This window comes from Polypterus senegalus, chromosome 7 (assembly GCF_016835505.1).
Source record: "Polypterus senegalus isolate Bchr_013 chromosome 7, ASM1683550v1, whole genome shotgun sequence".
Lineage (NCBI taxonomy): Eukaryota > Metazoa > Chordata > Cladistia > Polypteriformes > Polypteridae > Polypterus > Polypterus senegalus.
In genome coordinates this window covers 47,450,336-47,476,529 of record NC_053160.1, presented here as the reverse complement: position 1 = coordinate 47,476,529, position 26,194 = coordinate 47,450,336, and the positions used below count along the sequence as shown (strand labels likewise).

At 35.9% G+C, this 26,194-nt stretch overlaps 1 protein-coding gene and 1 long non-coding RNA gene across 4 annotated transcripts in view; one reads left to right on the top strand and one right to left on the bottom strand.

Moving 5' to 3' along the window:
• The window catches only part of smarca2 (SWI/SNF related, matrix associated, actin dependent regulator of chromatin, subfamily a, member 2), a 151,822-nt gene that overhangs the window by 29,445 nt on the left and 96,183 nt on the right, over window positions 1-26,194 (top strand). For 2 of the 3 annotated variants that reach the window (XM_039758578.1, XM_039758579.1), the window contains exons 4-10: window positions 37-366; window positions 12,823-12,924; window positions 19,322-19,568; window positions 22,888-23,014; window positions 24,382-24,555; window positions 25,511-25,684; window positions 25,997-26,167. In XM_039758578.1, coding sequence (XP_039614512.1) covers window positions 37-366; window positions 12,823-12,924; window positions 19,322-19,568; window positions 22,888-23,014; window positions 24,382-24,555; window positions 25,511-25,684; window positions 25,997-26,167 — 1,325 coding nt within the window. The remainder of the gene's footprint in view (window positions 1-36; window positions 367-12,822; window positions 12,925-19,321; window positions 19,569-22,887; window positions 23,015-24,381; window positions 24,556-25,510; window positions 25,685-25,996; window positions 26,168-26,194) is intronic. The other variant, XM_039758580.1, reaches the window with a different exon arrangement.
• On the bottom strand, window positions 15,085-15,537 carry LOC120532522. The gene is made up of 2 exons (XR_005634314.1): window positions 15,467-15,537; window positions 15,085-15,201 (listed from the first exon to the last, which is right to left on the bottom strand). It is a non-coding gene; the product is annotated as an uncharacterized LOC120532522 (long non-coding RNA).

The window sequence follows — 26,194 nt, the reverse complement described above, 5'->3', positions numbered from 1 at the left end:
ATTTTAAATACAAAACAGTTTTTCTTTTCTTTTCAGGTTACCTGTCCCCTCATCCATCACCCATGGGTATACCTGAACATGCTTCAAGTCCAATGTCAGGTGGTGGACCTACACCGCCTCATATTCCACCCGTTCAGTCTGGATCTATAATGCCAGTTGATTCACAGGGAATGACACAACAGAGCCGAGGTCCTTCTCCTTTTAGTCCCATTCAACTTCAACAACTCAGAGCTCAAATCCTTGCTTACAAAATTTTGGGTAGAGGGCAGCCTTTGCCAGACAATTTGCAACTTGCAGTACAAGGGAAGAGAAGTCTGCCTGCTGTGCCTCAGCAGCAAGTCAGCACAGCATACAACAGAACACCAGGTAAGCTGTTGAATAACTAACATGCTATCTAATTTTCACATATGAGGAAGCCCGCATTTGACATCAACTTGTTGAATCTGTAAAAAAAGAAAAAAAACACACATATATATATTTGCCCCCTGCTAGCTTCGGGAATCAAAAACCCCCCAACTTGGGGGGGTGCCACATGCCAGCCCACCATTTATTCTGGCTTTTGTACTTACTGTCATGTCTACTGTGTTTGTGAAATCTTTGTGAGTGAGCTGCCATCCTCCACTGCGTTCTTAACTCACAGCTTGATAGCTCCAGCCACTATGTCCCCCTTTGTATTTTCTCCCTTCCCTCCTCACATTCATTCTGACTGTATACTTTGTATTCTATGACATGTGAAAAACATTGCAATGAAATTTAAAGTTAGTTTTTATAATTGTTTTTATTTAACAGAAAAAGCTAAGTTTCTGATGGTTTTCAGATTTGTGACTGATTATAACTGTGAAATTCTTTCATTGATTATTTCATAGTTGACTGCTGAACATTGACAGTAATACTCATCTGGGAAACAATGTTGAGCAAAGTTGATAACAGTTGCAGAAGAGAATTTGTCTAGATATAAAAGATGTACAAATATAGTCAAGTGGATGCTGGAGGAAGGAGAATGCAGTTCACACCTGGGTGTTTCTGGCATTTCTAGTCTTAAATTGTTTTCTCTCTACTTCTTAAAGGGGTGCTGCAGTGCATAGTTTGAGAATCGCTAAGCAGTAACATCCCCATCCAGCATTTGCTGCTACAGCTCTGTGACATCAAACTAACCTTGCAAGGCACCATTAGGTGCTGGAAAAAAGTTTTTATCTTTGTGAGTGTGCCTTTGGTAGAAGGTAAATATACAAATCAAAGGCTTTTTTTGCAAGCATTTATTATGATGGCAGAATTCATTTGGCTATGTGTAACCTGTAGAAGAATTTTCATATCTTTCATGCAGGTGTGCACTATACAAATATTCCTTTGCACTGTACACTTATTTATTTATTTTAACTTTTATTAAATTTATTTAAAGCATGTAACATTCCATACAATCAAGTCAAACTTCAATTCACTGTACACTTTTGATAAAATTAGAATTATTTATAAGTATTGTGATCCCAATTTCCTTATAGCATGCTTAGAACATACTTTACATTTGCTAAGTGAATGAATAATTGTAATGATTTATGTGTGAAGGGCCAAATGTCATGTGCAGCTCACCTCCACAGAGAGTAAGGATTTTGAGAGGTGCACACAGGTTCTGCACATTTTATTTGTGTAAAGAAAATACTATGGTGAAGAATTTGAAGAATTTGAGTGGTGCGTTCTTTTATGTATTTTAAATATTGTTTCTGTCCAGTTTTTTACACAGAGAGATTACTGGGTTGTCCTGGTATGTGTGAAGAAACAAATTCCAGTCAGTTTTTTAGTTGGTTTATTGAGTATGTTGAACCAAGTGCTTTATGAATAATAAAATGTGTATTATTTGAAATGTGCCTAACCCAAGAATGAACAGTCTATAAACGGATGACTGATTCTTACCAGCAAAAATTCAAGCAGCAAGTAAGCTGGCTGAATTGAGACACTACTGTTTTGGAGAGTGCAGTGATATTTATTTCTTCTTTTAACTTTAGTGGAGAAATCACCCTCATACATAATAATTCTGTCCAAGTGTTTCTTCCCGTGTATTGAGAGGCCTAATTACAAAATAACAAACTGCTGATGGTATGATAAAACACCAAGATGTCCAGTGATCTGTTCCTGTTGCACTGGAACATTTTGCTTATTTAACAAATTTAAAACTGATTGACTCAATTACATTGATTTAATAATTACAGTGGAACCTCGGTATACGTCCTTAATCCGTTCCAGACCCTTTGACTTATACCAAACAGGACGTATACCAAACAAATTTTTCCCATAAGAAATAATTGGAAAATGATTAATCCGTTCCCATGAAAAAAAAAAATCCTATTTTAAAGCTGGACTTTGACAGGAGCTGTGGACCCGCTATATCACACACGTGAAAGTTCACAGGGAGTTATAGCGCTTGTTGGTTACTGAATGCTAGCAACTGGCCCACTAATGCTCGTGGGCAGTCGTGGCTTTGTCTTGAGAGAGGTAAACAAGGTTAGCACGCGAGTCGTATTCCAAACAAAGGTCGTAAACCAAGCAAAATTTTTTGTGTCCAAACAGGACGTATACCAAGTTGGACTTATTCCAAAGCAGACGTATACCGAGGTACCACTGTATTTAAATTTTGAAAGAATCACCACTATTATATTTTTCCGTAATAGCTTGTTCTACAAACTTGGAATGACAGACTCATCAAAATTGTTTTGACATTTTAGTTGGCAAAATCTTACACTTAAATGCGGAAGGAGGATTATGCACATCATGTGTTTTGCTGTTGCTTGCTGCAGATGGTCATTGATAATCTTATTCATAAGAAATTAAGTCCCTTTACAGAGACTAAGATTGCATTGTCTCAGTATGACAACTTGCCTTCATCTGGAATATATATCTGGTATGTATAACACTTCCAGTTAGTTAATGTACACGTGAGAATTTGCTACAGAATTACAATTATTTAACCGTTAGTTTGTCCTTAATCCAGTTTGTTTGTGATATGGAAAAACTTTAGATTTTTTTTATTTTTGCCCACAATGTGGCATTATTTGTAGCAAAGATGGTTTCTTTATCCATCCTGAACAGTAAGAGAATAAAGGACCTCCCAGTTTAGTTGTGGGAGGTATTTGTTGCTAGTTGCACTGTTAGTGCAGTTACTGTTAGGGTTGAAAGAAATTTCAGTATTTTTTTAATTCAACAAATATGTTTTGTCCATTCCATTATGTTTCCTCAGTGTTCAACTACTTAAATAAGTGCTTATCATTCTTAATTAGAGAGCAGTGAATTGTGTTTGAAGTTGCAGCTTCTAGTAAGGAGTATATTCCTGAATGGAAATAAAAACATTTCTCCTTCACATTCTCTTTTTGTTGGTTTAAGATTGTATCTTGTTGTTTAAATATACTCTAGGTGTAAACATTAGGAAATAGTCTCGTCAGTATCCCTGAACTAGGACATATACACCAAGTGCAACAAAAAAAAGTTTTCTGCTTTTTTTTTTTTTTTTACTGTGTATCACTGTATGCTTTAATATTTTCTAATACTGTACATTGATCCAGTGTTGCTTGATACCATTTAGCTGTTTCAGCAGCTTTGTGCCACAGCACTGTCATTATTGTATCATCTATTGCTAACATTTTCTGTTTTATTTCGTAATGGCATGTTTCTACATTAACTTCATATAAAAGCGGAATTCATTTCCTTTTGTTCTCATTGTTCACTTGCTTGTCTGATTGTTAAAGTTAACAAAACACAAAGTCAGATGTTCAATGTCATTACAAGCTCTTCCGCCAAGCATTGTGGATACGGTTAATACAGATAATTCATCATTTCCTTTAGGGCTGAAAACTCAAATATCAGATAATATAAAGTATACAAATTGAAAAGTGATAAATTACATTCAGAATACTTGTAAGTCCTTATCCTAAAAGAACATCCCCACCAACTAATGTTAAATTGATCACACTTACACAAGAGTAAAGATGTAAATGTGGCAAACTTAACATTATAATGTCTTTAAAGTATAGCTAATCAAATCTTTTCAAAAGGGCAGTCATAGTAGCAGAGATGTCAAAAAAGATAATATAGGTGGAGAGATGAATTAAGAAAATGTATACATTTCTGAAACACCATGAGTTAAGTTAGTGAAAAAAGTTTGGAGGTTTACACATCTTTCACACATTATTTTGATATAGAACTGTATTGATCTTGTCATTACTTTTTGCGCTTAAGGTATGGGGCAGCTTTGAGCTTTAACAAATTAACCTGTGTTTTGTTGCACTCTTTGGAACTGTTGCTTTTTGTCTGTGCACTGCGTCATTTCATGTGAGCCGCTCTGTGTACATGCATCGAAGGTTCACAGCTGTGCTGGTGCCATCTTGTGCGATGTCCACGGCTATATTTAATGTTAGCTAAGACCCGGCACTTCAAAGTTTCTCTCACAGTTTCGCTGACTTTGTGCCAAACACCACCCTGACCATCTCATCTTCCTCTGCATAAGCACAGTCCTTCACCCGTGAATATTTAACGGCAGTGTTTCTATTGGATTGCCGCTGATGGAAGGCCTTATATGGGCAGGCACTAAATTACGTGGGAGGCGTAACTCCGCCTCCCACAGGCATCGAGCAGAAGTCTATTATAGTATATGGACGAAAAAATAGGTTCCAGTTATGACCATTACGCATAGAATTTCGAAATGAAACCTGCCCAACTTTTGTAAGTAAGCTGTAAGGAATGAGCCTGCCAAATTTTAGCCTTCTACCTACACGGGAAGTTGGAGAATTATTGATGAGTGAGTGAGTCAGTGAGGGCTTTGCCTTTTATTAGTATAGATATATATGTGCACAAAACCACGCTTTTATCAAGGCTTCCGTCGGGTAGTCTTTTTTTAAATGAAGTTTTCCTTCAATCAGTCCTAGCAACGCGCTTTCTTCCGACTGTTACATTTTTGTAGCTCTGATATGTGCATCAATGTAATCGGTCTACCAGGAAATCATGCATTGACAGAAGTTCCCCTTTGTTTGGAATGCAAAGTGTGATTAAATGCGTTATTTTTTAACGCGTTATGGAGCACATGCATCGAAGCTTCTCAGCTGTGCTTGTGCTAGGAAAAGGATACATTTTAAAAATAACGTAATATGATTGTCAATGTAACCTTTTGTAAGTAGTGCCTGGAGGATTCAGAGTGTGGAGAAACTCTAGAGACAGCGTGTGTATTAACTTAAGGATTTTTCTGTGAGTATTTGGTGGCAGTGTGACAAAGTTGCTTCCACAAGACCGCGTTAGCTGCGGAGCTTAGCTCAGAGCGAAACGAGGTGAATGGGAGGGGAGATGATGACGTCACTCCCCCACCCGCCTTAACTGTCAATCCCCCCCACAAACACAGTCACTCGGAATTTGCATAAGCACAGCCCTTGACCAGCAATTTTTACTTAGTTACAAAGTGATCAAAACTCTCGTTTATACCCTGCGTCCTCTCATTAAACTTGTATCCCGCATTAGCCGTGGGCATGACAAACGCCAGCGGCAGCCTGTCTATGAACTTAATTTAAACTTTAGGTTTACACTGTGCTTTGTTTCCGAAGTAGCTGCAGTCATGAATATGCTTGTATGTTTCACTCGCTCGCTTCTTATTGTTTCGCTGCCTTCTCAATTGTATAATGCATGTTTTCTTCAGCGCTTTTTGGAGCTCTTCCTTGTTTTCTACCTACTGCGTTGACAGTCAGTTCACGTGATTACGTGGGAGGCGTGATGATGTCACACGAAACTCCGCCCCCCACGGCCATCAAGCTCAACTCCATTACAGTATATGGAGAAAAATAGGTGAGTGAATGAGTGACTGAGTGAGTCAGTGAGAGCTTTGCCTTTTATTAGTATAGATTAATCAGTATTTGAGTGGCATTGTATGTATCATGTAAAAATTTTACTTTTCAAAGGAAAAGCTTAAAGCACAAAAACTGAATACAGTGGAACCTTGGGTCATGACCGTAATTCATTCCAAAACTCTGGTCACAACCTGATTTGGTCGTGACCTGAAGTAATTTCCCCCATAGGATTGTATGTAAATACAATTAATCCGTTCTGGACCGTACGAGCTGTATGTAAATATATATTTTTTTATAGATTTTTATGTATAAAAATAGTTAATTATACCATAGAATGTACAGCGTAATAGTAAACTAAATGTAAAAACATTAAATAACACTGAGAAAACCTTGAACAGAGAAAACTAACATTGCTAGAGCCTTACAAGCCGATCACTATAAACACTTTTTTTTTTTTATGAGTTTTAAGCACAGGGAAAAAAATGAACATTTGAAAAATCCGTAATTTACACAAAAACTAACCATAAACAACCAAGAAAACTAACCTTGCATGGGTCGAGTTCTGGCATGAAGGAAGTGAGGAAGAACTGGGTGGAGAGGAGATTACAGTTTTGAGGTAAATTCCCTCTGCGCAATGCACGTCTGACTGAGAACAATGTACTGTGGAGTGACTGAACACGTGCGTAAATCACCGGCGCGTACGAACCGGAAAGGAAACGAAATAGAGCACAAAGAGTTCACAGCGAATGCACAGGGAGAGACTGAACACGTGCGGAAGACATTGGCGCGTACGAACTGGAAGGGAAACTGGCTTGTTCGTCACCTGAGTGTGTGGTCGTGAACAGATGCAAAAGTTTAGCGAACTTTTTGGTCGTAACCTGATTTGCACATGTTCTCAGACGTTCGTGACCCGAGGTTCCACTGTATATGATAAGATGAGGGTGCTGTAACATTTGGAGGACTAATGTATTGAAAGATTGATCCCATCTGTATAATGATAAATTACATAATCGGTGACTTATTATACTTGCCTAAATTTAATGTAGGAAGATAAAGCAACTTCCATTTCCATCAACACACAAAAAGTTTCAATTCAGGGCTTTTCTATCATACCTTCTGTTTTCCTGTGGAACTTGATGCTTAAAATATTCATGTTAGATTAGGAATGTTTGCTGCACTTGGCTTAAAACCCATTTTCTTGATTTTCGGTGGAATAGTATTTGTATTTGTCTGAAATCTGCCGCATTCTTTTCCTATAAATTAATATTGTGAAGTGCCTTTTATTATAGTACCAGCAAAGAGTTTAAAAATATGTAGTTGTATAAGGTGTACCCCACTGAACGTTTAAACCCTCTATTTGGATTTCCATTTTGTGGCAAATGGTATTTTTATTTCAATTGTACTCTGGTGAAAATATTTTCTTTGAGTGGTCTGGATCAAACTTGGGTTCGTCTAATACATTCATTTTAGAAAGAGGGAACTTGTAACTAATAATAATAACTAATAATATGTATGCATATATATATAATATGTATGCATATATATATAATATGTATGCATATATATATATACATATATATAATATGTATGCATATATATATATAAAATATGTATGCATATAGTACACCCACAAAATTCACGGGGGTTGCGTTCCTAGAGCACCCGCGAATTGTGAAAAACCTCGACTTTTGGATGTGGTTAAAAAATGCCTTTTAAATACCTATTTTTATAGTTTCAACCCTAAATACAGTACGCCCCCAAAGCACTTTAATTTCGTTGCAACCTCAGCTTAATACGTTACCTAAAAAATTACCTTAATACGTTACCTAAAAACAGAATGTAAAGGTAAATAAACCCTTATACTGTACAGTACTGTACTGCTATGTCTCCTGCGGTGGTAGAATGTAAAATGCTGATGTTACCGCTATACGTATTGCAATTCATGCAAGAGCGTTTTTCTTTGGTATGCGCTGTAGTTTTCTTTGTTATAAGCAGAGTAAATACATAATAATTTCATTTAATTAAAATACAGTAAAATGTACAGGTACTCACCAATGATGAATGATCTTGATGATGATGAAGTAGCTGTGCAGTATGATGCACAGGATTTAAAACTCCTCAGGTGGTGCCTCTTCAGGCGCTTCAGGAGGAGTCGTATCTTTGTATGGGTCTTCTTCTGGTGGGGTTTTGTGATGGCTTTTCTTTCTAGGTTTCAGGAACATTGTGATAGGAAGTTGCTACATTGTCTCCTATAGCGAACTGCTGGTACAATTTCCGTGCTTTCTCACAGATGATGTTACCGTCCAAGGGGATGTTCTTCCTGCAGTCGGTGATCTACAGTGCCAAGGCAGATTCAATCCTGACGATATTTTAATTCCTTACGGTTTTTACCTTATTGGCACTGTCACAGAAACTTATAGATACGATACTCCAGAACACCGCTTCATTCTTCTTTATGTAGCATACGGTACTTTCATTAATGACATAGTGGCGCGCTACTGAAGCATAACTTTTTAGTTCCCGGAGCAAATCTAGTAGTTCAACCTTCTCCTGGAGTATTTTAAACTTCTTCTGGCGCTTAGGCTCAGTTCCAGAAGCCTTAGAAGGTGCAGGGCGATTCAAAGACATTGTGTGCATTTAAGAATAACAAAACAATAACAAAATGGAAAACACGAGGACACTCAGCTGGAGACGCGTCACATGGCAGCAATTAATCGGCAGCAAGGAGAAATGAATAACACTCTCAGATTGGCTACTTTCACTATCCCAATCCGCGTTTCCCTCAGCTGTGGTAAACCCACTCACCAGGAGATGCGTCACTTGGCAGCAGTCAATCAGCAGCAAGGAGAAATGAATAACGCTCGCAGATTGGCTACTTTCACTATCCCAAACCGTGTTACCGTCAGCGGTTGCTTCCTGTTCTCTCTACAGCACAGTATTGCCACGAAAAAAGCCATAAAAAATTGAGGAGGATATTTGCGCTTTCTGCTAACAATTACTAGTTAGGTTGTAAGAAAAAATCTGCGAACGACCGAGTCCACCGACCTAGAACCGCAATGTCGTGGGTGTCTACTGTGTGTATGTACAGTACATCCGGAAAGTATTCACAGCGCATCACTTTTTCTACATTTTGTTATGTTACAGCCTTATTCCAAAATGGATTAAATTCATTTTTTTCCTCAGAATTCTGCACACAACACCCCATAATGACAACGTGAAAAAAGTTTACATTTTGCAAATTTATTAAAAATAAAAAAATTGAGAAAGCACGTTGTCATTATGGGGTGTTGTGTGCAGAATTCTGAGGAAAAAAATGAATTTAATCCATTTTGGAATAAGGCTGTAACATAACAAAATGTAGAAAAAGTGATGCGCTATATATATAGTATATATCTATACTAATAAAAGCCCTGACTGACTGACTCACTCACTCATCACTAATTCTCCAACTTCCCGTGTAGGTAGAAGACTGAAATTTGGCAGGCTCATTCCTTACAGGTTACTTACAAAAGTTAAGCAGGTTTCATTTTGAAATTCTACACGTAACAGTCATAACTGAATACTACTTACGTACATATATAGGGCCATAGCCTGCAGCTCGGTCGCCGTGCGGACGTGGACGCGTTTACTTAATTTACATGTAAAGAAGCGTATTGATATTGATAGATATCTATATATGTATCTATAAACAGGTAGGTAATTCACTTTGTTGTTGACCTGTTCAAAGCCCATTAAGCATGGTACCTAGCTTCCTTTTAATTTATCTTCATAAATGACTTGGGCATAGTATCTCTGAGTTTTAATACATATTTCTGTGTTTGTGTTACATTTTGTTTTTCCGATTTATTCATTTTCCATCTGTTCTTATTCTAATGCAGGGCAGGGTTGTGAGGTATACTGGTACTGGAAAAATACAGAAAATCCAAAATTTTAAAACAAAGTGGTACCAGCATTTCTGGATTTTCGGTACCAGATGTAAACCTCAGTTTTCCTCTCAATCCCCCAACCCAACATGTTATTGCAATTGAGAAAAAAATACTTCAACGTGATTGAGACTTCACAGAGATACTATCCCACCCAAAGCCCCCTTATTGTTTTGATGAGATCAGGATTTTTCAGGGTCCAAAATTTTCCTCTTGATCATGACTTCAAGGAGGGTCCCCTTTATTGCTTCAGCATGATCAGGACTTTACAGAGGAATCCTGTTTTGTTTGATGCAATCATGATTTCACGGCTTCAAGAGGGAAGCTGTGCATATTGCATTGCAATGGCACCAGGGAGGCGAGCAATTGTGCGGTGCATCAGAAGGGCTGGTATAAGACGGGAGAGTTCAACAATTATCCGTTATATGCTTTGGAACTATTTTGGATCAGGTCCTCAAGTTCGAAAGCTGGTATTGATGCTGAAGTCAAAATTCTAGTACTGACCTAACGCTAATGTTAGGCCGCAGAGACCCAGACCCTATCTTGGCAGCAGTCCTTGTTGTTGTGCTGTAAGAAACCCGTACATTCATCACTTTCTGCCATCTTAGGATATCAGTAATTCTTATTTCTCTTTGAGCAACCTTCTAAACCTGCTGTTTACATTTGTCTGACTTCATAGATTCTGTCTCCATCCTTTGAAAAGGCACCACAGATTAAAAGTATTCGTATTTTGTATTTATTTGTAACTTTTCAGCTTATAGTAGGGCTGAGGCGGTAGTTGAGTATATCTTCCATTGACAATTGGCTGACCACATTGTTGATGTAAATAAAAATCGATGATTGTTTCCAAACACTTGCGGAAATTTCTTCAAAAGCACCAAACTGCAGTCATCTGATTTTTAGTGCCATACAGTAGAAGAAAGCTGTCGGGTAGTCTTTTTCGCAGCAGGAGGTGTATGAGATTCCTGATATATGCATCATGGCCATTTACCCATTCATAGTCTGTGGGGGGTAGAATAGCTAATCACTAATGTACAGCTACAGAAGATTTGATGGATTATTCCTTACACAAACACTCTGTCTGAGAGGTCACTGTGAATCTGTAATTCACGGCATAGCTTGCCTAGTAAAGTTGACTTTTCTTTTTCTTGATGAGTCATTATATTTTGTTTGTAAGTGTGTGTAACAGGACTCAGTACATAGATAGGCCCAGGCTACTGTAAGCCTAATATTAGTGATGAACCACCAATATTAGCAAAATTGAGTTTGTTTCCCATTCATAGCAATAATTGCAAAACTGTGCCATTAAGCGGCCATTCAAATTTGTGCTATTGAGACAGGAAGAATGATGTTTCACACATACTCTATATAAAAACTTTTACTGATGAGGCCACTACACTTCTCATCAAGCAAGTAGCTGAGAAGAGGCAGTCTGATCAGGACATCGCAAATAAAATTTGAATGGGAAAAGTACAGGTATATTTATAGCATTGAAGCATTGCAGTGCTCGCAAGGTTAGTATTGTACATCAGAAGTGTTTTAAAGTGACGATGTGATCTTTTAATACATCACACAACCCTAGTGTGTAGGGTCCCACTCTGAAATATTAATATGGACCGTAATACTCAGTGTAGATAATTGCTGAAGTTTCTTTACCTTTCTGCTCAATTTTTCTTTGTTATTATATTTATCACAAATCACTGATAAGTTTTTTTTTTTTTTTTGATGTGACATTGTTTTATGTTTGAACAAAAACACAAAAATGTGCCATTTCCCTAACAATGGATATAGTTGGCCTCCAATAATGAATAAATTACTGCCACATTTTTTTGGATAAAAATTCCACAGTTAAGGAATCCATTTGAATCAGAAGGAAAATTTAAGGAATGGGTATAAAATAATCTCAAAGTGTATACATTTCCCAGTGCCCACTTTTGATTCAGTTATCAGGACTCAGAAACCACTTTAAATCGACCTCACAGCCTTGAAAAGGTAGTCCCTAAAACTTTTAGTGCAAACTAGAAGAAGACTTATTACAAGCTACAGAGAAGCCAGCAATCAATCTGGAGGAGCTACAGAGCTCAGTAACTGAGATCGGAGTCATGTTCCACCAGTCAGCCATAGCAATAATTTTGAATAACACTGGCCTATGTGCTTGATGGCACAAATGAAGCAGTTACTTAGAAAAACTGTGTGATAGCATTTCTGGACTTTGTCAGAAAGTATGAAAATAATCCGGTTGTGATGTAGAAAAATATTTGGTGGTCAGATAAGACCAAGGTGTAACACTGCCCACACCTCAAAACACCATACCTACAGTGAAGTATGGTGGTGGTGGTAGCATTATGCTCTCGGTTTTCTTTTCATCATTAGGAACTTCCCATCTAGTTAAATAGAAAAATTAACCATAGAAAATAATGTAAGATAACCTGTTTCAGAGTGTTAAAATGAAAGCTTGAAACAAAGTTATTGATTCAAACCACAAGGCCAAAGTAACATTGATGGACAAAAAGATAAACGTCTTTTATTGGCTGAGTTAAAACTCTAATCTCAGTTCAATTAAGAATCTGTGATGTTATTTGAAAATTGTGGTTCAAAAATTTATTTTGACTAAATTGAACAATCAATAGCAAGTCTACCTGAAGGCACGTAACAGAGTCGCTTGTGGGTACTCTGTTAAGGTCTTTGTCACTCTACGATCTCTTCCCAGTCTGTCCTAGATGATTAAGTTGAAACTTTTAATTACATTGGCTTTTTGCATGTGCTAATTTATGAAGGGCTTCCACATACTGTAATAACAATCTGTATTATTGTATGTGTGTGTGTATATGTATGTATATGTGTATATATGTATATGTATGTGTGTGTGTGTATATATATATATATATATAATATATATATATAATATAATATAGTGTGTGTGTGTGTGTGTGTGTATATATATATATATATATATATATATATATATATATATATATATATATATATACACAGTATATAGTTTTATTATTTTAAAATTTCTTAAATTGTTGACCATTTTATTAAAATTTTTCCTTGTTCAATGTTCAAATTAAATCTTATAGGTATTGCAATGCATGCCATGAGTGGACCATCTGCAGTACCATCTGCAGCTCCAGGAATGCCAGGGCATACCCCAGCCATGGGTCCTAAACCTTGGGCAGAAGGTATTTTAATTCTCCTTGCTTTGTAGTTTATATTCTCCATAATATGTATAGGAGAAAATGTAAAGATTGTTTTAATCAGCTGAAGTGTAATTGTAGTCAGGAGTTTTTTTTGTAGCTTTTAGTTTCTTTGTAATTTGTAAAGGTTTACTTACTCGGGTTTTAGTTTCTTTGTAATTTGTAAAGAATTACTGATCTGTGTATTTTAGTGGGAAAGAAGCCTTTCCTGTTTTTTTATTTCCTGTTACACAATAATTGTCGGTAAAGCAATATCTTTAAAGAAGTATACTATTAGCAGTTCAGACTTACAAAAAAGAAAAGCTTTTTTTTGAAGATCATTTAACAAGATGTTTGTGAACACTTTTTTATATCACTGTTCAAGGTGAAATTTTCCAGTGTTGGAAATTAGTATCCAGTTTATTATATGCTAATCCCTTGAAGCAAATTAGTCCACATTTTGTTACAGAAATACCTGTATTCATTTGAGTATGAATTCAGCAAGTTTAGGTTAGGTGATCAAATGTAGTACTGAGGTGTTGGGTGTATCTATAGCAGAGTAGAGTGTTCTCAAAAATTGCTAGAAATTACTTGATAGTGAGTTAGCATCTTAATTCAAGTAGTTTTTTTTTTCCATCTGATGCCATAGATGATTGAGTAGACTGTGTATGTGTGTTGGGCATGTCCAGACTCAATCATATACACACACATACACATTTAACCTACTTACAGTTTTTGCCCGTTGCTTGAACACATTTTGCAAAACTTCGCTCATTGTGCCAAAACTCTAAACACAAGTAAACATGACGCAACACTGGGAAATATACCATTCACATCTGTGCCAAATTGAAACTCTACTCCCAAAACCTAAACTCTGCTATCAAAACCTAACATTCCTTTGTCAAAATGTAACTCTGGTGACAAAATGACACATACTTGCATCATATGCAAACACTATCAGATCAGGGGGAACACACTAGTCTACTTTATATAAAACACTGCAGTCTTTGATTTTCATTGTTTATTCAGAAGGCATATTTTCAGGAGACACATTTTCAAACAACCAAAAAAAGCAAATAGGCCTACTCAATATTGTACATTGCAGCACTGTACATTGCAGTACCATGAATTCAGATAAAGCTAAAAAACAACCCCATAATACAGTAATAGAAAAAAACGCTATACTGTAAACACAAAAGATCATGACAATTGTGCATACGTGGGCTCATGGATCCCGCCGTCTGTTGGGGTCTGGCCACAGGACCTCATCGACATCGCAAGCAATGTCTTCTCCCGGTGCCTAACCATCCATGGATTGCTGTCACCTGAATGTCGCCGCAGGCCTGTTCCATTGCCTGCAGAAGAGGCATGCGGGCATGTGGTTGGCGGTCATATACACGCCATCTCCAAGCCGAAAAGAATTCCTCTATAGGGTTTAAAAATGGTGAGCAAGGGGGCAAGTATACCACTTCAAATTGATTGTGGTTGGAGAACCAGGCCTGGACCAGAGCAGCCCGATGGAAACTGATATTATCCCATATCACCACAAACCTGGGCTGATCTGGTCTGTTCTGTACAACTATATTATGGAGAGCATCTAGAAATGTGAGTATATGTTGGCTATTGTATGGACCTAGTTTTGCATGATGAATCAGAAGCCCTCGAAGGCTTATGGCAGCACACAATGTGATATTTCCCCCGCGCTGCCCTGGGACGTGCACAATTGCCCTTTGGCCAATTATATTACGACCCCGTCGTCTTGTTTTGCTCAGGTCGAATCCAGCTTCATCAAGGAGAATGAATTCATGAGGCTGTGCAGCTCCATCCATGGTCAAGATTCTCTGTAAAAAAAAAAACAAAAAAAAACAGAACCCTCACCCCAGCACACAGGTACCTGTGTAGCTCTCAGAATGGATCCATGTGGTACTGATATTGTACATATTCAGCTGCTACTAGATTTCACCAATACTGTATTGTAAATGTAAAGGACAGTTACACTTACCCGTACATATTCAGCTCGAAGTCCTTTGACCCTGTCACTGTTCCTCTCAAATGGGACTCTGTAGAGCTGCTTCATGGTGATGCTGTGTTTTCCCAAGATGCGTCTGATGGTGGTGATGCTCACATGGTTTGTTGTTGAACATTTGCCTGTCTGCAAGTATTTTCTTTCGTAGCTGGTGGAGACGGATGGCATTGTCTGCCCTCACTAGGTCCACAACGGCAAGTTCCTGCTGTTGTGTGAACAGGCGTTGGCGTCCTCCCCCAGAAGGTCTTCGAGTCATTCTAAAGAAATACAACCACATATTGTCATCGGTTTGCTTATTTTTCTTACAGTACTTTACTGTATATACTGTATCATCCACTGTACAACACTGTACTTCAATATAAGTAATCATGGTATGTTTCACAAAAACTACCACTTTGGCTGCAAAAGGAGCATTAGCACCCTGTAATACCCTGTACACTTGATATGGTAATGTGATATACTGTAGAACAGTGCTATAAAAACCATCTGAGTAGAGTAGAAGGTAGAGAGGTGAAGACATACCTGTTTTCTAGTCGGAATGTTCTTATTACAGATGCCACTGTGAAGCGGCTTAGATGTGGGTGGACTCTCTGCTCAGCTTCCCTCATAGTCAGGCCATGGTTGATGACATGGTCCACCAAAGTTGCTCTTATATCATCAGCAATATGGGTCCGTGCATGGCCTCTTCGACCTCCTCCTCCTCTTCCTCTTGCTCTCCCTCCATCCATGCTTGCAAAGTTCCTGAAATGGCTGAACTGAGGGCTTTTTGTAGTTGGCTAATTAGTGTTCAGTTTTGCAAGTAAGTGCCTTCAGGTGTGTATTTGAGTGGTTGCAATTACCCGATGTGTTTTGTATTTTGGATACATGTGTTTTCCAAATGGCACCCTGAGATTTCATTTTTGAACGAAGTGTCTTGCGTATGAAATAGTGTAGTATGCAGGACCATGTGTGTTGCATAAAGGAGTAAGTGTGTTGCATAATTGCAACTAGAGTGCAAAGCAGCGCTTTTGTGTAAGGTATGGGTACATGTGTTTGAGGTATGGTAACAAAAGCTTCAAGTTGTGTTACTTTAGTCTAAGCATGGGTCTATAGTGTTCAAGCAACGGGCAAAAACTGTAATCATCTATGGGATCAGATGGAAAAAAAACTACTTGAATTAAGATGTGCTATATATATGCAGCTCTAACAGATTCAACTCTTCTGGGTAGGCTTTCCACAAGGTTTAGGATTGTGTTTATAGGAATTTTTGACCATTCTTCCAGGAGAGCATTTGTGAGGTCAGGCACTGATGCTGGATGAGAAAGCCTGGCTTGCAAATCTCCGCTCTAATTGATCCCAAAGGTATTCTGTCAGGTTGAGGTCAGGGCTCTGTGCAGGCCAGTCAAGTTCCTCCACACCAAACTCACTCATCCATTTCTTTATAGACGTTGCTTTGTGCACTGGTGCTCAGTCTTGCTGGAACAGGAAGGAGCTGTCCCTAAACTCTTCACACAAAGTTGGGAGCATTAAATTGTCCAAAATGGCTTCATATGCTGAAGCATTAAGAGTTCCTTTCACTGGAACTAAGGGGCCAAACCCAGCCCCTATATAACAACCCCACACCATAATCCTCCCTTCACCAAATTTTACACTTGGCATAATGCAGTCAGGCAAGTATCGTTCTCCTGACAACCGCCAAACCAAGACTCATCCATCAGATTGCCAGACAGAGAAATGTGATTTGTCACTCCAGAGGATATGTCTCCACTTCTTTAGAGTATAGTGGCGGTGTGCTTTACACCACTGCATCCGACGCTTTGCGTAGCACTTGGTGATGTAAGGCTTGGATGCAGCTGCTCGGCCATCAAAACCCATTGCATGAAGCTTTCTATGCACTTTTCCTGAGCTAATCTGGAGGCCACACACAGTTTGGAGGTCTGTAGCTATTGAATCTGCAGAAAGTTGCCGTGGGTTTATGTACATGTGTGTGCATATGTGTATGCATCATATACGTATAAAAAAGTTGGAACATTATGTAAAAAGAATAGCCATTTTCAAGTCCTACCCCGAATTCTAAATTGCATTGAGATCGGCACTCTATTTGCCCACTCCAGCACTTTAATATTGTTTTTAAGCCATCCCTGTGTTGCTTTGACTCAATGCTGTGTCATTACTTTTCTAGAAATCTAAAGGCGTAATCTTCCAAAAAGCTTAATTTTGGTTTCATAAGACCCTTGAACCTTCTCCCACCTTACTTTGCAGTCTTGCATGTGCCTTCTGACAGACTCTAGCCAAAATGTTTTTTTTTTTTTTTTGTTGCTGTCCCATAAAGCTTGTGAAGCATTCAGGCAACAGTTTTTTTTTATGCACAGTTGCTCGATCCTTAGCAATTGTAACTTATAACTCCTTCAGTATTATCATAGTTCTATTGTTGACCTCCCTCACTAGTCATCTTCTTGCAGAATCACCCAATTATTGTGGACAGCCTGCTGTAGGCAGATTTACAGCTGTGCCATACTCTTCCCATTTCTTAATAACCGAGTTACCTGGACTTCAAAGGATGTTTAATGACTTGGATATTTTATTTGTATCTATCCTTTGAGTTTTAAACACCCTTTTTATTGAATTGCTTGGAGTCGACTTAGTTGTGTAGGTTAGCTCACGAGAGTGACTGAGCACAAGCTGGACCTTTCAGATCCAGGGGAATTTATAGTACAATCAGTTTAACCCCCTTGAGTGGTGATCTCCATTTAACTAATTATTTGATAATATATATACTATTGGCTATACTAGTGATGACGTGGGTGTGTCTTATTAAGGAGGTAAATACTTGTGATCAGTTATTTTCTGTATTTGTTAATTATATATAGTATATGTAGAGATCTGTTATTAATGTGACATTAGTTAATCTTTCTCTGTTAATCAGTTTCAAAAAAGCTAAAATATCTGAAAATATGGTAAACATTACTCTCGTTTAACAAGGTAACAAATTCATAACAAAATTTGTTGGCAACTATTTCTATCATCAATTATCTATGACATCAATTAGTTGCCGCAGCCCTAGTATTGTATATATCTGAATTAGCAGTAGTATTAATAAAATTAGCAGCAGAGAGATGCACGTTTAGATAGAACACATTCTTTATTTTGCTTTACAATCCTTTCTGCTGATTCATTTTATTATACAAAAATTTTATTTAGGAAGCTTTTTGAACATCTAAGTTCTAATGTTTTTATTTCTGACTCAGTCACTTTGAAGATTTAGACATTGTGCTGGCAGTAAACAGACTTTGAGATAAAAATGGAAGTTTATCATAAGTGATTATTTAATGCTTCACTTATCTACTTTCTCATCACAGAGATTTAATGTAATTTCACAAGAAACAATTAATAGATGAGGCTTCAGTTAATCTGGGAAAGTATTATGCATATATAGTGGATTCAAAAAGTATTTAGACCCTTTCACATTCTGCACACATTATTGTATATTGAATTTGCTATTTTGACCATCAATCAATACTAAACCCATAATGACAAAGTGAAAATATAATTTCAGAAAGGTTTGCAAATTTTAACAGAAATGAAAAACTGAAATCATTCATTTATACAAGTATTCAGACCCTTTGCAGTGGCATTTCCAATTGTGGTCATGGCAAATTTATGTCCATGTAAAAAAATGTATAACACAATAAAAATTGTGCAGAAAATAAAGGGGTCTGAGTACCTTCTGAATCCACTGTATGCTCATACTTTATGATAAAGCAATTTTTTTATTTGCATTCATAAATGAACATATTTTTACCATTAAATACAAATATTCAATAAAGAAATCAATATTGATGATAGTAGTGATTTAAAATTTCACCTGTGATGTTTGAGAAACTAGCTAAAAGGGGGACATTTTACTTTAATGTTTGTTTTAATCCACTTACAAATATTATTGAACTGTTTTCTTTTCTGAAATTACTTTATTTTATATTTTCGTAAAATCTTATACTGACAGTTTTTTTTTTTTTTAAATTAAATTATTTTTTTCCCCTGATATTTGAATATTCAGTTAGAAATCCAAATGACTCATTTGTAACTTTTATGTTCACTTTTTGGGTCATACTAAAAAATCTTGCAATAGTTTTTTGTAGTTTTTATTTTTTCATTTAAAATGAAATTTAGCTTCCTTCCATTGACCTCATCCTTGCATATGGGAGTAATCATCTGTTCCGATATCTGATTTTTCTTCCTATCTACCTTATAACTCGGATCATTTAAGTTTATGGGTATTTGTTAAGTTATATTAAATTCAATTTTACAGTAATATCTATTCATATATACAGTAAGTTGTAGCTGATATTACATCATTTTGAAAAATGTTTTGATTGAACAATTTGTCTTTTGGTTTAGGCCAGAATATGGATGTACCAAGTACGCCCCAGAAGCTTCCAGTACCGCCACCAAGTGGAAGGCCATCTCCTGCACCTGCTCAGGCTCCTAGTACTACTCCAGCTGTTCCAGGACCATCACTGCAACACCAAGCTCCAACTCAGTCTTCTGCTATAATTCAACTACAGCAGAAGCAGAACCGTATCACACCCCTTCAGAAACCTCAAGGTTTGGACCCAGTGGAAATACTGCAAGAACGGGAGTACAGGTAAATAATTTAGTAGAGAAAACAAGAAATATTAAATTATGTGTAACTGAATCCATCTATATGTTTGCTCACGTACTTATTCAGTTTAGAGTTGCAGTGATGTGGCACCAGTCCTCCACAGGGCAGACTTACATATACACCCACATTCAGTCATGGTAGGCTAATTTAGACCCAGTTAACTTACCTACATCTTTAAGATTTGGAAGGAAAACTAAAGTGTGATGGAAGTAAGGCAACCCATTCTGGGTTTGGTGAGCGGACCGTTTTGCCCTCTCAGATTGTGTGGCCACTCTATGGCTCTCTAAGATCTTAATGAGAGCCTCCATGTTCTTGTAAAGTTGCCTCCAGACCAGCTGGGCAAGATATTCAGGAAGGGCATTCAATAAAAAAATCATAGTCAACTTGTTCAACTACATTTTGGCCATTGTTTATATCTGGCCTTAGACAGCTGTCCCATAAGAGGAACACCTGGAAGTGAGTTGGCTGCTCTGGGTTAAAGCTGTACTCATGACATAGCCTCGCCTGCTGGTCTGGGGTTCAGGGTTCAACATTTTTATTAAGGATCTCTGCCTTGAGTGTGTGTGTGTGTGTGTGTGTATGAATGCAATAACATTGGTTGTCAATTATAGTATTTTTGTTTGTCTATTGGATGTCTGTAACAATGTTTTCTGTTTTTTGTAGTTTCCTGCTGCAAATTAATTTCCCTTTGGGATAATAAAGTCTACCTAAACCTAAACATGAACTTCCTTGGTTTATTAAAACCTAATACACATAGTTTGATATTTTAAACTATTCAGATACAAAAGCTCAATATTGGGCCATCCATTTCTAAAGCTGCAGTTAAATTAATTTGGAAAATGTAAATACATTAATGATGCCAATAAACTATAAACAGTTTACAAATGGCTTTGTCCATTGTACTTCTTTTTTTACTTTCGACTGATCCCATTAGGGTTTTCCACAGCGCATCATCTTTTTCCATATCTTCCTGTTCTCTGCATCTTGCTCTTGTTACACCCATCTCCTGCATGTTCTCTCTCACCACATTCATAAACCTTCTCTTAGGTCTGTATCCCTGAAGCTAAATGCTTGGCCACCAGCAGAAGTTTTGTGTACCCTTGCAAACTTTACAAAGCAATCTTGAGATTGCCCTGTATGGACATTGTGCAGCAGCAAGCTCTGTTAAGTTGGCCTTAAGCATTTAAATGTTTTGTCCCTTAAGTGAATACTGCACCTAAAAATGACAGTTTTCCTATTACATATCCTGTGTTTAACATAGTGAAGGCTGAGAAAAACTGATAATCTCATGTTTTCATTGAGGACAGAGTTAACAAAATTTCTGTTAAAATGGATGTCAGTGGGAGTAAACGTTAAACAACAACAAATTATATGAAAAAGTCCATTAAAATAAAAAAAGCTAATTGTGACACATGATCCGCCTTTCATGTATCTAGTTGTAACAGAATATAGCGTATAAAAATTATTTCATGTTCTAAGACAAAGTTAAATATACTGTTGTGAGTTTCACACAGTAGTTCAAAGTTTTTTATTTGACAGAGCATTATATTAATGAATCTGTCACTAAAGATGTTCATGAATTCTATACTGCTGACGCTTATAGGGATTTACATGATAGTTCAGATTTCTTTTTGTCATACTGGCAATTGTACTAAGCATTACACAGCGTTATTTCTGATAAATCTGGATTAGCATTCAGAGGGGGCCATAATGAGACCTTTTTAATTAACATACACCGTATCTAAGGCCTTAATATAAACATAAAAAAATAAATTATATAAAAAACATTATATAATCATGTCAGTTGATATATCGTTTTACAGAATTATGAGCATCTGAAATATCTAAAATTTTAATGTAGTATTACAAGCTAGATGTTAAATTGTTCTTTCTTAAATAATTGATTATATTGCTGAGGACAGAAATAAGTCATATATAATTAAGTTGTGATCAAAGATAATTTAGTGAAGTGCAGATTAAATTTTGAATTTCAGCAGCATAGGTGATGAGTGCCTTGAGTATGAGAAAGGTGCCATATAAATTAAATGAATTATTTATTATTCATTATATCATATTTATGGTTATGAGAGTGTATTGAAAAAACTGTTTGGGAACATTTTAAATACAGTATTTTTTTTTAACGATTTTAGAGAAAAAATGTGAATAGACAGATGAAAAAGTTCTCAAACATCAGGAAAGGAAGTAGTTTTTTTTTTTTTTAAAAAGCATTCCATCTGCTGGCATGCCCCCACCCCAAACAGCTTTTCTTAAAACTGTTCTCCAGTAATTGTTCATCATGCACACTGATCTCGTTATTACAAGATCTGAATTGTGAATGGTGTCAACATTTTCCGTCCTAACTAGGCTCTATGTTTTGGAAATATTCTACAATGAAATACTTTTGGACAGACATTTTTTTATATTTTTCACAGACTTTTCAATTTAAAATCACTCCTAAATATTAATAGCAGTATTTTGGATAATACCAGATATGATAATATTGAAAAACCTGTTAAAAACAAATTTTGTAAAAAAAAAAAAAATTAACCATATGACCAAGTCAGAGTTTTTCTTCTTTTCTTTTCTGTTTTTTTTTTTTTTTTACAAAATTTGGTAACAGCAGTAAATTAAGCATTCTTGCCTTTTGTTAAACCATATCCATATATTTTCTGTTTTTTTACATTAATAACTTACTTTTTTGTGTATGGTCCACCTATGGATCACATAAAAGCAAGAACGCAAAACCCTGTGTAGGCTAGTCCTTTCCTCTATAACAACTACTGTCCAAACTATATCATACTAGGATTTCACATAATATACTTGAATATTTTTTTTGTGAATTGGTTTCCTTTCTTTCTTGTTTTTTTTTTTTTTTGAAGTTTCATTGAAATTCCAGTTTTTTATGAAATTCTGCTTTAATATGATAGCAGACTAGATATTTCAATTTTAGTTCCTAAACCAAAGCTAAACTTGAGAATTTCTAAGGTATGGTGTGCAATATTTCTTTGATATTTATTAGAAAATTTGCTTTAGCAATGCAGTTAATAATAAATTCACCCGTATAATCTACAAGGAGTCATAATTTTCCATTCATAATATAGAAAAGATGAGTGTTGGAAGAATTAGTATTTTTAAAACACAATGTCTAATTTTTTAATCTTATATTTTAGTGTTATTACTTATGATATTGCGTGATAATGAAACTTTAAAAACATGAAACTAGTATGAACTAAACACTTTTGCCTAAAATTTTAAAGTTTATATATATACATGGTTAATTTCTTTGTCATTTTTGTGAAAGACTTCAGGCTCGGATAGCTCACAGAATCCAGGAGCTTGAGAATTTACCTGGGTCTTTACCTCCAGACCTGCGCACAAAAGCTACTGTGGAACTAAAGGCACTGAGGCTTCTTAATTTCCAGCGACAGGTACATTTACTTTGTCATTTTTTTTTATTAATCTTTTCTAAGTTGTCGTACTCCAGAAATTTTGGAATTGGTCAGATTGAAGTAGGACTAATTTGAAAGAAAAATATTATAGTAAATGAGCAATGATGAGAGTAACAGTAGTTCTTTTTATATTTGAATATCATATGACAAGGACAGTATTATAAAGAACATATGGTCAGTAATTTTTAGTTTTTGTAGCCAGTGCAAATAAATGAAATTATAACAGAGAGGCTGAATTTCAAAGCACAGAAGCAAGCTACAAAAGATTATTCAAATTGCTTCACATGATTACAGATAAATCCAGACACTTGAATGTAGTTTTGAACAGAATTCAGAGGAATAAATAATAATAATAATAATTATGTTATAATAATAATAATAATAATAATAATAATAATAATAATAAATAATTTCTCCTCAACTGAGAGAAAAAGCTAACCGATGTTGCTGTAGAAAATAGGAAAGTTAGATTAAAATCAATGAGACATGTTATTTTCAAATGATTATTGTGAAAATTTATTTGTGCTAGGTTATTATTGGGGAAAACATAATGGTTGATGTGTTTAAACATCTGAATCAGTATAATCTAAGGTGGCCAATTTGCTGGTATTCGTTTTGATTTACTTTTATTGTTAAGTTTTATTGCATGTTTCTCAGACGTGTTCCTTGTGATCTCCTGTCTCTGCTGGGTTTCCTTGGAGTATTACTCATAATCATAATAATCCAAATAAAATGAATTAATGTATTTAATGTTGTTGTTTTGGTGCCAGTATACAGTATCTTATCTACACAGGAACTGAACAGTGAGCTTAATGCAGAATATATGCTAGTTTGGACAAAGTAAAATGGATCTTAATTATTAGTACAAACTCAAATAGCATTGTGACATATAATAGGATTGGTGCTCAACCTTCCTGATACAATTTTTGGAAGGTTTCTTAAAAATTGCTTCCTCAGTAAAATTATGATGCACTGACTTTGACGTAATATTTTGGTTACCTTGTTTCATGATTTATAAATGGACTTTTGTTCACAATGAAGGACAAATCGACAACACAAACAGTATGTTAGCACTATGACCTTGTCTTTTTCAAGCAGTTACTTAGCTCCCAATCTAGGAGAAGCAAGTATTAAAGTGAGAAACCACTAACCATAATCTTTTTGGTAGCAGATTTGTCAGTCATTCTGTTGTGCCAAAGGCATTGAATAACTTCACTTGTGATTACCATCAATAAGAATTTTGATTGATTTTTTTTGCTTGTAGAAGTTAAAGTAGTAATATTAATAAAAAAAAACTTAACAGTGCAAATCTGTTTTGTTTCCAAATGAATTTTACATAATAAAAGTTACGACAAGAAGTGGTGGCTTGTATGCGTCGGGACACAACTTTGGAGACTGCCCTTAACTCAAAAGCCTACAAACGCAGTAAACGGCAAACACTAAGAGAGGCTCGAATGACAGAGAAACTGGAGAAACAACAGAAAATTGAACAAGAAAGAAAACGTCGACAGAAGCATCAGGTAGAGTGTTCGAGACACCTTTATACATTAGAAAATAATTGCCTATTTTTTAATGTGTTTCTTTAATTAAGTCTGAAATAAGTGTTTAATCTGTCGTGGGCTGGTGCCCTGCCCGGGGTTTCTTTCCTGCCTTGTGCCCTGTGTTAGCTGGGATTGGCTCCAGCAGACCCCGTAACCCTGTAGTTAGGATATAGCGGGTTGGATAATGGATGGATGGATGTGTTTTAATATTTACTTATATGCTGAAAAATATACCATAACCTCTTTTATACTAAATGAACCTAATACAGTGTTACAACTTATGAAAATGTAGACAATTTATATTAGCTTTTTTGCAGTCTTTTATTTTGTTGAATTGTCGCTTATTGCTATAATTGTTCCAAAGGAATGTGTATGTTTGAAAAACTGAACGTTTTACCATCATATTCCACATGAAAAGTTTCAATGCTTTACTTGATAACATTTGTAGTATATCTTTTCTCCCACTAAGGATACATACTGTACATCTTTCATCTTTTTAGAAAACAGTTACATTGAAGTATCATTTTATTTAGACACTCTTAAAGATGTAATATTTGAAAAAAGCAGTTTGACTGTCCCTGAAGTCACTTTTTCTGTGACTAATATTTTGCTTTATCTAAGCAGGTTTTACCAAAATTGTAACGACAATAATCGTAAATATTTTTCATTGGTACTTAGTAGCTTACAGTACAATGAAAAATACAATAGATAAACGGGAACTTCAACATTACAACTACTACTGCAGGATTAAAAACTGATGAAAGTGTTTTTGGAAGAATAAAGTTATAATTTAGTATATAGTAAAATTTGTTTATTTACAGTGTACTAGTTTTATTTTAAAGGTAATATTATTAGAATGGAACAGATTTAATGAAGTTTGAATTTTGTCAGATCTGCATCTCAGTGCTACTTTCTGCTTTATATTTAATTTCAGGAATATCTAAACAGCATCCTGCAACATGCAAAGGACTTTAAAGAATACCATCGTTCAGTTACAGGCAAAATTCAAAAGCTCTCCAAGGCAGTTGCTACTTGGCATACCAACACAGAGAGAGAGCAGAAAAAAGAAACTGAGCGAATAGAAAAAGAAAGAATGAGGAGACTAATGGTATGCTGTTAATATTTTAAGTTATGTATTTTATCTGCCTGCTTTTTAAAAATGACCCCTTTTTTCTTATTTATTTTGTATAAGATAAAATATAAAAGGAAGATTTATATTCCTTATGATAAAAGTTTGAGGATTTTTAGAAGTTTTGCTTGCTCGCATCAGACCTCTTAAGTTTTAATTCTTAGTCTTATTTGTTTGTATTACATTATTCCTTATTACAAATAATTTACAAGAATTACTTTTTATTCTTGATAAAAGAAAATAATTTTTAGCCATGCAAAACCCATAACATTTATTTGTTCCAACCTAAAGGCAGAGGATGAAGAAGGCTACCGTAAATTGATTGATCAAAAGAAAGACAAACGCTTGGCATACCTCTTGCAACAGACAGATGAGTATGTTGCTAATCTTACTGATCTTGTATATGAACATAAGGCAGCCCAGGCAGCTAAAGAAAAGAAGAAAAAGAGAAAAAAGAAGAAGGTATATTGTTTCATTAAACATTCTGTG